The sequence below is a fragment of the Megalops cyprinoides genome, chromosome 5 (genome assembly GCF_013368585.1).
Source record: "Megalops cyprinoides isolate fMegCyp1 chromosome 5, fMegCyp1.pri, whole genome shotgun sequence".
Taxonomy (NCBI): Eukaryota; Metazoa; Chordata; class Actinopteri; order Elopiformes; family Megalopidae; genus Megalops; species Megalops cyprinoides.
Window position 1 is genome coordinate 30834363 of NC_050587.1, and position 16614 is coordinate 30850976.

The 16614-nt window shown below is 42.4% G+C and overlaps 1 protein-coding gene across 4 annotated transcripts in view; it reads left to right on the forward strand.

The window, feature by feature from the left end:
• Positions 1-12481, forward strand: part of LOC118778397 (cAMP-specific 3',5'-cyclic phosphodiesterase 4D-like) — a 117848-nt gene extending 105367 nt beyond the window's left edge. For 3 of the 4 annotated variants that reach the window (XM_036529912.1, XM_036529913.1, XM_036529914.1), the window contains 9 exons: positions 5462-5555; positions 5738-5913; positions 6194-6292; positions 6409-6573; positions 8459-8558; positions 9892-10046; positions 10206-10328; positions 10690-10872; positions 11302-12481. In XM_036529912.1, coding sequence (XP_036385805.1) covers positions 5462-5555; positions 5738-5913; positions 6194-6292; positions 6409-6573; positions 8459-8558; positions 9892-10046; positions 10206-10328; positions 10690-10872; positions 11302-11775 — 1569 coding nt within the window. In that variant the 3' untranslated portion in view covers positions 11776-12481. Of the gene's footprint in view, positions 1-3163; positions 3479-5461; positions 5556-5737; positions 5914-6193; positions 6293-6408; positions 6574-8458; positions 8559-9891; positions 10047-10205; positions 10329-10689; positions 10873-11301 lie in introns of those variants that run through there. The other variant, XM_036529915.1, reaches the window with a different exon arrangement.
• Positions 12482-16614: the final 4133 nt, after the last annotated feature.

The following is a 16614-nucleotide window of genomic DNA, read 5'->3' on the forward strand; positions in this document are numbered from 1 at the left end:
GTTTTTATGTATAATCAATAATTACTTATCTTTCTGTTTTATAGTCATCCATTTTATATGTAATGTAATACATGAAAGTGTATTTCTGTTGTCTTGATGTCTGTTTCCACCACATTTACTTTTAACAATTCCAGATTGACTGTTTCTTAACCTTTAGTAATAAAGTTAGATTCTGGCAGTGACTGAAATGAAGAAAAAAAAACTGTTTAAATCCACCTAAATTTTGAATGTTTCTTTTTACCGTATATCATTGTCAGCTAAGAAAGCAGGATTGCCTTTGTATAGTGTGAGATGGATTAAATGCTCTGCAGAGCGAAATGGACAAATGAAATCACAGCTGTAAATCCTAGACCAAACAGAGGCCTGACTGTGTTGTGACCCTGTCTGTGTAACCATGTGACCAAGTGAGTCACTCTACTGTAAGGAACAGCTGGAAAGCAGTTGTGGAAATCTTGGGAGATCTAGGGAGATCTTTTTTTTTGTTTTTTTTTTTGCATTTCCACCTTTTTTAGCCAACTTTTTGGTGCTGCCATAGTACATTTAATTCTTCCCACCATGACAAACACTGAGCAGAAGCATTGGTTGAGGCAAAGCAATGCTCCAATAGACACGCATGCCTACCATGACCATTTCAACACTACAAATCCCACAGTGCATCAGGAGGCAAACGCAGAGGATAGGTGCATCCTCTTGATACTGTTTTGAGTAGCTCATAGGTACCCAGACAAGTCACAGAGTGCTGACAGTTATTGTCTGCAAATGCAGTGATTTCTAGCCCTTGCGGTTGGGTTCAGCTCCCATTTGGTTACGGTCTGAGCCACTCGGGAGCCCATTTGTTCAGTTTTTATACAACATATGGTGTATGGAACCAAATCTGTGTGTTTGTACTATTTACTGATGTTAAACACTGTTAGTAAAAAGAGGGTGTGGTCAACATGCAAAACAATCCTTATTTCTACTTGGCTTTTTTGGAATTCTGGAACGAGAAGGAGCTTGTAAGTTTTCCTTTTATGGTGGCCAATAATATGGAAGAACCCACCGTCATAGTGCCTGTCGTACATGAGAATCCATTTGAGTGAGCCGGTTATGAAATCAGCTGTAATGTTGTAATCTAAAAATACACAGGTCCTGGGTATCATGTCATTTATTTTGCTACCTTTGCGCACATCCGTGACTGCTGCAGCCATTTACCAACAATCTTGGTGTTACAGGATTATGTGTGAATGAAATTGGGTTTTTTCTGGGATTTACATCACTCTCACAAGGAAATGAAACCAATGCCTTGTGCAATAGTTATTTAGGCCAAGGCTGGCAGGGGAATGAGTATTTTAGGACAATCTTGAAGCACTACGTGACGATCAGAGCCTGCAGTTGACGCAAGGGATAAAGGGCCATCCGCTGCACAGAAGGACCTCCAGTTTGAGTATCAGTGTCAAACATACAGGGTTATTAAAGAGCAAAAATTCAAAAAGTTAAACATTCTCACCCGCAATGTGGTTAAGAATCTTGGAATGTATAGCCCACGTTTCAAGAGTCTTACACAGTATGGCCTTTTCAATCATAAGGTGTCTTATCATACTGACTGATCTAAACAATAGACACCCAAAGTGTTAGTCCTTTTGGGTCTGGAACGATATGGCCCCTTGAACCAGCACAGCCACAATTTACCCAGAAAGCCCAGAAATCTCTCTGCCATGCATGTGTTATACAGAGTGATAGTAAGGTGGATAGATTGGGTGACTAGATAACTAGGACTTGTAATTGGAGTGTGGTACTGTTGTTGTGCTGTTGGAGTAGGCAGTAAATCTGCATTTGTTTTGTGAAATAGTCTGCTGTTCTACTGTATGCACACCAAGTGCATTTTTGTAATTATTCTGGGTAACGCATGCAAAACAGTACACTGCTTATTTGCTAAACAAATACGTAATGTAAATAATGTTTTCATTTCACATCTATGTGTTGAGGCACACCACATTTTCTCACACCAAGTATGGTGTCTTCGTGTATGAACAGTCCTGTTATCAGTTGCCCTGCCGTCCTTTTAAAAGGTAATGTGGCGACACTTCAATTTGTTTTTCAAATGAAGCACAGACACAGAGGTCTGTGTTAGACCTCTGTGTCAGACAGACATAAAAGGCACTGTTCAGGGGTGGTAAAGACAGGATGGGCAGTGCTATCTCCATATGAATAACATGCCATTGTTTCACCTCAATTGCCTTAATTAGCCCTTTGTGTGGAGAGGACTCGTTATCAAAGCGGTTTCCGTCCGAAAATAAGCTTTGAGGTGCAAAAAAAGCAAAATTCTCAGTGATGGTTCGTGATGAAGGTGTTGCCGATCCCTGCGAAAATGGGTGCTGGAATATGGATTAAATCTGCACTACTCACTAGGTGGTGGGATTAAGTCCTTATCCTTCTAATGCTTTCCCATTCGGCTCTTTTCCTGGCTGGCAGGTGTTTAGCTTTGGCCATCATTTCCAGGAACCTGCGTCACAGGCATGTAATTTTCACACAGTAACACACAGACTCACCTATTGTCAAATTTATGCATGTTTTTTTTTTTGCTTTAGATAATGCCTTTAATGTATTCGCCTTTCTATATTTGCCTTTTTTGACTCATGTTCTGGTAAACGGTTACACTTTTTTTTGTCTTTGTAAATTTTGCGCGACAGGAGGTGAGACAGTACCTATTTTCAGCAAAAGTGTAAGACAGATTGGGGATGGGCCCCCCTCCTGCTGAACACACACACAAACACACCACCGCTCTCCTCAGCGAACTCCCCTCAAAATTAGGCAGCATGTCTCCTAAGTGTCATTCAAAGCATGTCTCAGAGGATGTCACCCTGAGATAAATGTCACCCTCGCACGACGCTGCACAAATCAAAGGAGTCAGGGAGAAAAAAAGCAGTCTCAAAGGATTCACCTCCAGGTCTCCACCAATCAGCTGCCAGAATGCATGTCTTGGGTTAGCTCATTCTTTTCTGTGAGTGCGACTGGATTGGCTGTGTATTAGGGGTGGGGTGAACTGATTTGGTGAACAGACCCTTATTTGGAAGCAATTGGCAGGGGCTTTTTTTCCAGGCTAGTTTTACATCCATTATTTATCAAATCTGTGGAGCAGAGGGGAGGATGCAGCCTCCTACCCTCCTGACTCTCCCCTTAGTGCGTGGATTTGGTTGGATGTACCTGCCACACTCCCCTTTTCTAAAGCTGTACGGATGGATTTTTCAACATGAAGGTTCTAAAATCGAATACGTGGAATATGTTACGGTGGTACTTCAGCACCTGCAGTAACGGACGCGTGTGATCATCTAAGACGGCCGTTCATTCTCAGCGCTTCTGGGTCTACCCTAGATGTGCTGTCGGGGGTGGCAGCCACAGTCCTACCTTAGCCTGTTCCTTGTCTTCCGTGACACATATGACATTTCTCAAAATGCCTGAGGCAAATTATCTGCGCTCTGTTTCCTGGGGATATATAAAGGTAAGGGCTCAGATTTTCATTCCTGTTTATACCTTCTTATTTATGCTTTTCTTAACAACAAGTGCAAATGCGCGAGTCGGAGAAGAAGGCTCTGGTTTTGAGCTGTCCGATATCTGGGACGACCTCTTTATGTGAATACAAGCTTGTCTACACGGCAATATCACGAAAACGAACATGCGTTGATTTGTTTCATTCAAATGAGAGAAGAGACTTGCATGGCTGTTCAGACAAAGCTGAAAAAACAATTGGTAGAGGAGGGTGTGTAATTTGTTTGTGAAAACTGTGGAGTGGGTCAACAAAGGATAACAGCGGCAGAGGCTATGAGCTCTATGGTGACTTGGGAGCGGAGGGTCTATGTTTGTGTATTGCGAAAGGATGCGGTGTCTTCTTACCAGTATTTGTTTGGTGCACATGAAGAATTTGTTTTGTTTTTCCTCTAGCTTGGTCTGGTACAGATTGTGTGATAGTCCTTAGACACATCCATGTAGTAAAGAGCTTGTGAATGCAATGTTTGTAGAAGAGCACACAGAGAACCAAGCTGGTAAAAAGGATACCCCAATTCCAGCAGATGTGCAAATGGTATTTCAATATTCTTGATTGAAAAAAAATGATTTTTTTGTTTTATTTTGCCACCTGGAGCAACATCAGCAATTCACATCAACAAGATTAACTTAAAGATGAAAACCTAATTCAGTTTGAAGTATAGCGTGATTGAGCATCGCATTTGCAGTGAAATTAGATAGCAATTTGTGGAACAGCTCACTGATCCAGGATCAGAGGACCTGAGCCACATTTTAACTGTGATCATTTACAGCAAGTAGTTGGAACTGACCCAAGGGCCATTACCTATCCACACAGGCTGCTCAGCCATCCAGGGCGGAACCCATCTTCATGTTTAAAATGTACAGGGATAAAAATAGTTGTGCTCACTACTCACATTGTAAATGCTTTGCAAAATCCCATCCTGTGCAACAGCTAGTGACCCATTGGCTCAGAAAAACACTTGTATTTCAGGAACATGATTCTTGACCCAATCCGCACAATGTTTAGTTTTGCTACTTGTCAGGACAAATATGACAACCCTTCTCATCCCATAGCTGTAAATACTATCTCGTTAAAACATGTCTACAGAATATTTCATTTCATTAGGACAACTCCGCTTTACCAGATGTGTCCCATTCCCAAACGTCCCAATCTGTAAATTGGACTCAGCCTAATGTGGGAGGTGTTTGGTGCTTTCTTTATCGTTAGCTCCCGCCCATCATGGTGGATTAGACACCATTATTTTTGAAACATGTCATGGCTGTGATTGGAACAGACCTCAAGCCTCCACCCGGGAAACAAAGAGAATTCCAACAGGCACATCGCACCTCTGCGTGGCTTAACTGCACGCGCGATGCCAAATGTGAAGTGTGGAATCATATATTTAGCTATTCTATATTTGGCTTGTCTCACCTCACTTGGGAGTCATTTGGTCTAAAAATGCACACAGTGAATTTCTGTGGAACAAGTCGCATCTTGATGAATTCAGTCATTTAAAAATAAAGAGCTGTGAACAGGGATGCGCTCTCATCAAACTCCCATCAGAACTGTGAAAATGCTTCTAGCTTCCATGTCTTGCTGGTGTCTTGCAGATTATCCCGGGTGGAAAACTGTGCCATTTTGGTGGCCTAAGCATTAATATTTAAACAGATTGATTCTTTTTTTTATCAATTTAGTGTGTTACCTTTTGGATTACAAAGAGCCACAGATGCAGAGATGTGTAAAATGTTCTGTACAGTTCAGAGGGAATTTCTGTGCATAGGGAGTCATCTTAACTAAAGCGTTTAACACAATCAATTTTTAATATGTGTATATGATATATTCAGACTACATGCTTGGATTCTTATGCATTGTGCTCATTAGCTGAAGTGTGGGGGGGGTATTTCATGCATGAAATGGACCCAGTCACTGATGCCCTCTCCATTTTTCTCTCTCTTCCAGTTCAAGAGAATGTTGAACAGGGAGCTCACCCACCTGTCTGAAATGAGCCGTTCTGGAAACCAGGTCTCAGAGTTCATATCAAACACATTCTTAGGTAAGTCGGACCACACACCATACCTAATCAGCATAAGCTGAAGAATGACTATCCATCCTATGATACGGCATATCAATATGTGGCCTAATGTGAAATAAATAAAAAATCGCAATGAAAAATAATGTTCATTTTGTGGTTAGCATGACACTAAGTCTCCCCGCCTTTCTGCCTGCGCCCCTCAGATAAGCAGCACGATGTGGAGATGCCGTCTCCTCAGACGCAGAAGGAGAAGGAGAAGAAGAAGAAGCCCATGTCTCAGATCAGCGGGGTGAAAAAGCTAATGCACAGCACCAGCCTGACCAACTCCAACATCCCCCGCTTCGGGGTGAAGACCGACACCGAGGACTCTCTGGCCAAGGTGAGAAAGCCCAGGCGCTCGGATCAAATGATCGGTTATTCTCTTCAGCAGAACACACTAAACGTCCAACAGGATGTCATCTTATTTAACTGATGACAAGCGCTATACTGCAGCCACAGTGTTCCTAAGCATTACGCTGTAGCTCCTTGGTTATTAGCAGTTAATTCAAAACCGAGCAGTTATTTCACTCTCATACATGCTGTACCACCTCGCCCCATTGTTTTCTTTCCCATTTTTTCAAAGTGGCAGCCAAATAATGCGGGACTCTTTTCAATTTCAGGAGCTGGAAGACATAAACAAATGGGGCCTTAATGTTTTCAAAGTCACAGAGTTTTCGGGAAATAGGCCTTTAACAGTCATGATGTACACAATCTTCCAGGTAAGTAAATTTAGTTATACCAGCTGTCACAGTACATATCAGTCCAATTTCCAATATCTACAGCCAGAAAGTTGACCATATTAAACACATCTTTGCTGTTTTTTTCTTATTTTCAGGAAAGAGACTTGCTAAAAACATTCAAAATTCCACTAGACACCTTTATAACCTATTTGATGACCTTGGAAGATCATTACCATGCAGACGTTGCATACCACAACAACATCCATGCTGCTGATGTTGCCCAGTCTACCCATGTGCTGCTATCCACCCCTGCTTTAGAGGTAAGGGCCTGAAACGTCTCGCTCAGTAAGGACGCTAGTGTAGCAGCGGCTTATTCTGTCCATGAACACATAATCAGCTGTGCAAAATCAGATGTCTGCTCCTGGGGGTATACCTGGCAGGACTCAGGGGGGACCACCCAGATAGGATGTCAGCACTCTTCTGCTTTTAATTGTGTGTGTGTGTGTGTGTGTGTGTGTGTGTGAGAGAGAAAGAGAGGGAGAGAGAGAGAGAGAGAGAGAGAGAGAGATATAGAGATGGCTGCGTTTGGCCAACTCCGGGAGGAGTGCGTGTGGAGGCATGGTGGTGGAGCACCAGGCGACAGCGCTGTTAATTAAAACACCCGGAGAGAGCGTGAGAGCCAGCCACATGTCCAATTAGCGCAGGCGTACACTGACGGCACCAAAGCCAAGCCGACAAGCCAAGGGAGTACAGCCTAGCCCAGTGGCACCAAACCCGGCCCGACGAGCCAAGGGAGTACAGGCTAGCCCACACCCATCCCCACCGACTGGCCTCACCACTGTGGCGGCAGATCCATACCTCCCCTTAACATGACAGCAAAATCCCCTCAACAACGATGCCTCTCAGGCGAGGGCATCACAACACACTGGCCACATTCAGCAGAAGCCCTATGATTGGTTTCAGAGAATGCTAAGAATGTGTCGCCTGGTCTTTGAGCTTGGCTGGTAGCAGGTGCATTCCAATGAACTGAAACCTCATCAGGGCAATTTCATACAGCCATTTTTTTTGTAAAAAGACATGTTTTGCTTGTATCAATGGCAATTGCTTAGAAAATGATTTTTAAAAAATAATGAGTTGTTTCTGTATTAAAAGGTTCCTAGGCTGGTTTTCCAAAAAGCAAAATATATGGTTGTCATTTGGATGTATCAGGCATTTATGAAATCCCCAAACAATCACATAGATGCTGTGTCTTTCCACAGCATGACCCTGGGTGTTCTTTAAGCATACACTTTATCAGATATTCAAAGTGTGTGTTCATTGTACCATGTTGGCACTTTAGCAGTTATCTGAAATGACCTCCTTGCTTAATTGGAGAGAGCCAGAAACAGCACCCCAGCATCGTGAACATCCCTGGCGCCTATTAGCACCATCCTCTGAGCTGGTGCTACTTCCATTGACGTCAAGAGAGCTTTAAAAAAATGTGTGATTTCCTTGAGGTGTCGAGCAAACCTCTGCAGACAGCAGGCTGGGCCTGCAGGCCTGGCAGGCTTGCCAAGTTTCACCTCACCTTCTCTTCAGAGGCCTCTAGAGGGAACTAGAGGACCCACACGCCATCAGAACGAAGGCCAAATATGGCTGACAGCTCCTGAGCAATTAGACCTTTAAATAATAATGCTTAAGGGAGGCTCTCTGAAAATGGGGCTCACCAGTGGATTGTGTGATCTGTTAGAAAAAATAACACACCGGGTATTGTTCATGTTTACTGCTTTATATTTGAATAAGCTTCTATCAGCGAGTGGGACATACTCTTTCTATTGAAGCCAGTAACATTTAAAATACTGTCAACATTAATATATGGCATGTGTCTTAAAGTAATTTTCTAAGTCTTAAAAATGGACAAAAAAAAAGTGTCCTCCATGTTCAGTCTCTGTGTATGCCCTCTACTTCACCGTCTGCATCCATTGTCTGAATGTTCTGAAACGGTATGTTCTGTCAAAACGATCCGAAACAATGCGGAAGACAAATCACTACCAGATGTTGAGGTGGAATTAAAGTGAATGAAATAGAGGAGTTCCCACAAATGCTGAGCTGAGGCAACAGACAAACAATAGACGGTTTATGGGCTTATAAAGTTTGCGGGCCTTGGAGGGATGGCTGAACGACTGACTCTGAGAGTCTCCTCCTCTGTCTGTCTGTCTGTAACAGGCTGTGTTCACTGACCTCGAGATCCTCGCTGCCATTTTCGCCAGTGCGATTCACGACGTGGATCACCCTGGAGTTTCCAACCAGTTCCTCATCAACACCAGTGAGTCTTTGCCTCCCCGGTCATGCTCTGTTTAATGAATGGATAATCTGAGTGTCCGCATTTTGTTTTAAGCTGCAAGAGTTTAAACACAGAAACCAGACTTACAAAATGCAAGCAATGTCCTGTGGTTCCTATCAGTATGTGACCCACCCCTAAGACACACTCACACACAAACACACATATGAAAGGGGCAGTAAATTATATGGACTATATATGATTAGATGTAGTATATTTTGACGTTCACCATATGTTTTGACTTCCTTCTTTGGATTCTACACACACACACGAACAGCTGGACAGATTTACGGCATCCAGTGTTTGCTTTGCAGCACACCTGACATGGCATAAACAGGTGGACCTCGGAAATAAATCACTACTTTCCACTGCTGACTTTTGACACTTAAGACAAGGCTGTGTGAGGAATTGCATTTTCCCGGGGCCTGTGCATTCCTCCGCGACGCCAACCAAAGCCCAGAGGGGGGATCCCCGCAGCAAGCGGCACGCAATGACTCATCCATAGGAAACAAAGGGCTCCCGTCCCGATTTATACGGATAGGGGAGGCAGCGCTGGGGGCCACTTGGAGCCACGCTAAATGGCTTAAAGGACACACCAGACTGTGGATGTCCTCAAAGCCGAGTGACCTCAAGCAAGGATTAATTGTCGTCTCTCTTTTTTTCTTTTTAAAAAAAAAAAAAAAAAAAACTGTTATGTAATCTGAAAATATGACACGGGGTGCATTAAAGAGATGCCGCACACAGAGAGGATTTTTGTTACTGCGTGTTCCCTGCCTGTGACAGCAGAAATCTGAAGCGTCAATCAAAGCGGCCCTTTTTTAAAGCCTGTGGAGAGGAGTGCCGCCGCTCCCCCCTCCCTCCCCTCCAGCATGGGCTTGTGCGTCACTCAAAAGTCTCATTGTCATATTCATCTCCTTCCCAGCACTCGTCAGCCTGTCAAGCGGTGATGGCGGCATGAATATCAGAGCAAATGTGGTAGAATCAATAGAAAAATGTCTTATTTATCTGCGTGCATTAAATATAATTTACTGCTCCTTTCATACATGTAAATATTGTAAAATTACATAAATTGCAAAGTGTATTCTGCGATACATACATAAAATGTTGCATCTGTGAATGGCAGTAATTACTCTATTTTGTTATACGTGCAGTGGGTTTTAAAAATGTAATGTTAACCTTTTGACATACATCGCTTTGTAAATAAGGACAGGCAAACACAAGTGTGGAGAGATAGGAAATGACTGTGACACTGTCTCACCCATGTGTGTCTGTGTGTGTGTGTGTGTTTGTGTGTGTGCGTGCATGCGTTCCCCTGCAGACTCTGAGCTGGCGCTCATGTACAATGACTCATCGGTGCTGGAGAATCACCACCTGGCGGTGGGCTTCAAGCTGCTGCAGGAAGAGAACTGTGACATTTTCCAAAACCTGACCAAAAAACAAAGACAATCCCTGAGGAAGATGGTCATCGACATTGTAAGTGGCAGTCCTTTCTCAGCTGCGCCCATCACAGGGGCTTAATGAGAGTCCACACTCTGAATGTATTTATGTAATCTATGTATTTGTAATGTATTTGTTTATTTTGCTGTATTTATGTCACACATTCTTCAATGTGTCTCTGTTCTGTTATTATAGGTTCTTGCTACTGATATGTCCAAACATATGAACCTTCTTGCTGACCTAAAAACCATGGTGGAGACAAAGAAGGTGACCAGCTCTGGCGTTCTGCTTTTGGATAACTACTCGGATAGGATACAGGTGAGCTACCTAATTTTTATACCTATTTATCCTACAACTGTTTCTTTGTAACTTGTAGTCTTTACATGTGATACCCTCAATTAGTGGTAACGTTTGGTGGAAAACGGTTAGAAATCAGAATATATTCCATCTATTTTATATTTTCACGTTGATTTGCAATATTTAAGGAATGCATGTCAGCCAGAAACACATTACCATGTAGAGTTAAGAAAGTGAGTGCCTTGAGTGGCGTTAGCTTTTTGTATTACAATTGGTATTATCAACATGTGCTTAGAAGGGCTTTTACAAAAAAAGAACAGGCGGGTTTCATTTCAGAGGTTGAGATTGCTGGCTAAACATAGCTGTTGATGACTGACCGCAGGTTCTCCAGAACATGGTGCACTGCGCGGACCTGAGCAACCCCACAAAGCCCCTGCAGCTGTACCGGCAGTGGACCGACCGCATCATGGAGGAGTTCTTCAGCCAAGGAGACCGCGAGCGTGAGCGGGGCATGGAGATCAGCCCCATGTGCGACAAGCACAACGCCTCCGTGGAGAAGTCCCAGGTACGCCCCCGCACCCTGCACACAGGGATTCCAGTGCAGCCGATGAGCATTAGTAGCTATGCAGGGCAGGATTTTAGAGGGTGATTAAGTGTCCTTTGGGGTGCCTTTGAAGTAAAAGGCCCAGCCCTGTAGAGGGTAGAGCTGGATGTGTCATACGTACAGCATATACAGATACATACATGTACAGCCGTAATCCTCAGTGTTCAACCTCTGAGTCAACAGCTTGCACCTAGAGAAAATAAAGGCATTGCCTTTTTTAATATTGCTGCGTAACTAGTAATGGCAGGTAGCCATAAATTCTGTGTACATGCCAACATGTGTTCCCTGATGTCCAGGTGGGCTTCATAGGCTAGATCGTGCACTTGTTGTGGGACACGTGACATGACCTCTGTGTGTGTTTGTGTGTGTGTGTGTGTGTGTCTGATCCAGGTGGGCTTCATCGACTACATTGTGCACCCACTGTGGGAGACGTGGGCCGACTTGGTGCACCCAGACGCCCAGGACATCCTGGACACCCTAGAGGACAACCGCGAGTGGTACCAGAGCACCATCCCGCAGAGTCCCTCGCCCGCCCCCGATGACCCTGAGGAGGGCCGCCCGGGCGGGGCCGACAAGTTCCAGTTTGAGCTGACGCTGGAGGAGGACGGCGAGTCGGACACGGAGAAGGACAGTGGCAGCCAGGCCGAAGAGGAGGAGGAGGAGGAGGAGGAAGAGGAGGACAACAGCTGCAGTGACTCCAAAACGCTTTGCACTCAGGACTCTGAGTCCACTGAGATCCCGCTGGACGAGCAGGTGGAGGAAGAGGAGGAGGAGGAGGAAGAGGAGGCTGTCTCATCGGAGCCTTGCGCAGTGGTCGAGGAGGAAGAAGAGGAGGAAGAGGAGGAGCAGCCTGCCGACACATAACAGTGCGGACAGCCTCGAAAAACTGTCATATTTAATACCAGATAAATGACGAATAATAATAATAATGATAATGATAATAATAATAATAAAATGTTTTTTGTTTGTTTTTATGAAAGTTCCAAAGCGCACGTTGCACTCCACAACCCTGGCCACTCCTCACCACCATCTGCCAGAACAGAGTAAAAGCAGACTCGCTGGTAGCTCTACAATTTTGCACTCAGGAATATTTAGTCAGTTTTCTTGTTGCGTTTAGTTGACTTTTTTCATTTTTTTTTTTTGGTTTGGTTTTTCCACCTTGTGGGAGCGATGTGTCTGTTCACTGACACTTAGCTCCTAATGGGTCAGAGGTTTCAGAGTCACCCGGATGCTATTTTTTCCCCCACAACCATGTCCCCTTTTTGCAAAGACCGGCGGTATTCCTGAATTTGGATTAAAACTCTTCTGACGGAGCAAAGGACGAAAAGCCTTTTTTTTTTGTTTTTCAAATTCAATTACAATACGATTGGAAGAAAGCGTTGAGCTGCAGTCTGATTGGCAGCTCACCCAGACTCTTTTTGTCAGATGAAGGGAAAAGCTGAGATGAACGGCGCAGGCGAAAGGGGACAGGGAGAATGGCAGGAGAGAGGCTTTGTGTGGATTTATCAAGACACTTTTTCTAATTTCAAGTCTTCCTTGAAACCTGACTGAAAAAAAAAATACACACACACACACAGCTTGGATGCTGTTTTGACCTCTTGAGTTTTTGTATTGTATGTAAAATGGAGATCTTTTGTAGATTTTACTTTTGTTATTAAAAAAAATCGTATGGAGACATTATATTTAAAAAGAATCTTTGAAAATTTCATCTGCCATCGCTATATTATTTTATTTTATTTTATTTTATTTTGTGTTCAGTAACTTGCAAGTTTGCTGTGTGATGCAGACAGGCGACCCTTGAGTAACGTGTGTTTTCACTGTGTGGTTTTGAATCTCTGTGCAGGATAGCTTGAGACTTTGACATGTTTTTGTTTCATTTTAATAACAAAGTTGTTTTCAGTTTATGGGGTTTTATGAGTGAGTCGATATATGTGTATATTATGCATATATAAATGTATTCTACACAAATCATCTAAAATAATTTTTTTAGCTGTTGACCTTCAATAAGCCTTTGACTTTGAAAAGTCATTGTTGCCTACGAAACATTCATTCACTTCAATGCTATTGTGACGCTTATGGCAGATTAAAACACCTTGGTTAATCCTCTCTGCCTAAATGCTATCAGCTTATCTGAAAACCATGCATATAACCGCACTGCATTATGTGAGAAGTGCGATGAATACCAAGTGGATTTTGAGACGCTTATGACATCCTGTTAAGAACAGACAGCTCCAGTTTTTTGCTTTGCATTCATATATTGTTTTCTGTTTTCTATTTCTGTTGCTCCCATTGACCAGCAGTTCATTTTTAAATGTGGATCAGCAATTCAGAATATTTGACATGGACGGAACAGTATTGCCCTTATCTCCGCTTTGCTTCTATTCTCTGTAAGTTATAAAGGATCCGACACATGACAATCAGTGACATATTGTAGTCTTGAAAGTTGGGGAGGATGGTTCAATGCACTGACGTTCTCATGTTCACACCTCGACTGCTTTCTTTGCCAAATCTGCACTCCTCAACTGGACTTGCACAACTCTACACACACTATCATGAAAATCAGTGAAGTGGCTTTTCTTTTTTTTATATAAATACATTTTATTTCTGTTGTGTTATTCTATTTTCTTGTATGTGCGTCACTGTTTTGCCATAATTAAAGCGGTACTGTAGACCATTAACCGTAGCATAGACAGCAGAACATATAGGCTTGCAAGTTACTATACCCAAACACCCTTTTTTTCTGGTCACGGTGAGAGTATGTACATAGAACAAAGATTAATATCTTTTTTTAAGATATTAATAGAAAAAAGGCAACAAAAAACTTGAATGAATCTGGCTTTTAAGGAGTGCTTACTGAAAAAAGGTTATTTTAAATGCATTATTTAAAATATTTTATTTTGTGCCATGCATTTCTTTTTCTCACCAGACAACCTTACCTGTAATGGAGTTTCTCGTTTGTCTCTGTTTACAACCATGTATTTATTGTGCTGTACATATTATATAATGTTTATTGTAAATGACCGATTCTTACTATATCATCCCTTATGGCGATGGTGTTGCTGTACTTGGAAAACTCTTGTTGAGAGAATGTTTATTATACATACTTATTCAATGTAAAGTTGATCTTCTGTAATATGTCACCTTAGAGCTTGTTTGTGGAGAACCGGGGGAAAGCCAAACAATACGATAAAGAAGAAAAGCCGCAGGTCTTTGGCCCCAGGGCTGTGCCTTAACTTTAAACGATCTTTTTCCTTTTGTGTTTTCATTGTTTTCTTGTCTTTTTCCCTCTTCCTTTTTGCTGCATTAGAAGAGACTAGGCTGGGCATTTCTTAACCCCTTCCCACAGTCTGCGTCAGTGCCGAAGCGAAATAAGCTAAAGCTAAGGCGTTAGGGCGTTCTCATTTTCCGACCTTTCGCTTCACCGTCCGGGCGGAGGCGGGAAACGGCGGCCGCCGCGGCACTCTCCTTCCCCGCGCCCGCCCGAGACCAGGCAGGCGCAGTATGAAACACAGTGGAATGCAATACAAACACACTCATATCTCTGCTTGGAGGAGAGCGTACGGGGATGACCCCTGTACAGTCGAGACTGTAGAACTACCTTTTTTTCTTTTGTGCTGTTACAAACGGTGTCGACAAAACAGTTCAGGTACTGTCTCTGTGATCTACCTTTGTCCAGCCCTGTGGATATTTGCTTGTGTAGTGAAGGGAGTGTCTTTTTTAAAAAATTCTTTGTCAAAAGAGCCTCTTTTTCTGACACGCATACTGTAGATTTTAGCAGCCCTGGACCAAAGCAATCGGTGGCTTTTATTATAAATATTATTTTTATTTTATTTTATTTTTGTTCTTTTTTAATGGTATAAAAGGGATACATGAACTGTAACTTAAAAAAAAAACTCCAGAACAACCATAATTTCTTTTCTATAGGTTACGTCTTTAGAATGCCAACCTGTCTGGAAATTTCACAAGACAATTATTTTAATGGATTCCTTGTCTCTTACAGTCTATTGGATAGTACTGTAGATCATGCTCTGAACCTTCAGTAAAAAACAATAAAACTGAAAAAAAAAACATTTTTATATGCAACAGATGAAATAAAAGCATGGGTTGATTCCGCCTACATTTTGTCTTGTTGTCTGTCTTTTTTATGAGGGGAAATTTGGCTGTGAAAGGAATGCTTTTGGTAGGCCTTACTACCTAAAAACTGCTCATGAATCACATTTGATGGTGTGATGGGTAGGGAGCAGGATGTGTGGCCAGATATTTACAGGCTTCAACCCTAGTGTACCCTTACACGGGGTGTCTCCTCTAAATTTGGTAATAAATATGCAAAATATAAATGAGTATAAATGAGAGTGAGCTCTGTAAATGTAAATATAAGGGTGTGTGCTCCAAAAGTAAGCAAATAAGTAAGGCCGGAAATACTGCCATTAAAACAACATGGAGGGCATCTCTCATGTTGAAGAAAATTTAACGTGTTGGCCTTAATGTAGATGTATTGTATATAGAGGTAGAGGAGGCGTGTTAATGTTATTGGTAGTATCATTATTTGTAATGGTAAGTTCAGAGAGCAAATTAATTATGCGCATTGCATCTGCATGCAGTAATTATAAAACAGTGTTACCCTTAAAGAATATGTGTAAAGTGTATTGTATTAGTGTATTTGCAATTAAGAATTTCCTATAAAACAGAAAGTTTTGTTTGTATAATATTCAATCATACCCCCAAATCCCATCCTTCATAGTGTGAAATTAATTTTAGAAAACACAGAATTACAGTAAAGCCCCTGATTTTAAAACTGGCTTCCTTTCCTCTTAAGGGAGAACCGTCGGACCCCATACCAGCTGGATCGGGGGGGGGGGGGGGGGGGGAGTGGGGGGTTGGCTGATATTATATAATGTTATCCTACATAGAGCACCAAGAACTCTAACAACAACCCTGTTAAGATTGTCACAGTTATGATGATTATTATTAGTATGAATTTGCAAATAAAGCAAGCAGTTTTTGCCTGGTTGCTCAATGGGCTGACATAAAATTCCAGACACCTGGAAACTGCGTCATATTTTCCCCAGAGCAGCACCATCTTGTGGCCATATGGAGAAAGATAAATTGGTCTCATCCTGACGTCCACATCATCTTTTCATTTTTGGTAAGTGCTGTACTCCGGCTTAAAGCTCGTCTGCACACTGAAGTTAGAGCAGGCAGTGCCAGAGATGGATGTGGAGCTGATGTTCTAGGGCTGCTTGGCTATTTTCCCACTTCAATTACAGATATATCTTACAACTGCAAATCTAGCTGCAAAAACTGCTCTTACACAGTAGTTTCGAACAGGTGCATTCCAACACTGATGTAGTTTAAAGGCATCCCTGTTATTCCCTGAAATAAGCAGGCAGTTAATACGTCAGCTTCTTTTGTTCCAATTCAGACTTCACCAGGGCAACTCTAAAAAACATAACCACAAATAAACAATTATTTCAACCTACTCTACATATACAAATGTCATTACAAACCACAATGCACCTTTCCTCTCTGTGAAGAATAATACATTTTCTAACACCCTATTTTCCTGGTTACCATTAACATGACAGCCCTGTTGGTGCTGTTTAACTTGACAAAATAAAAAATTTCAAAAAGCTCTTCCCATTTCCATGAAACCCTTTCATCTGTGGTTGCTTACCTGTAATCTAGTGAGATTTTTTTCCACAT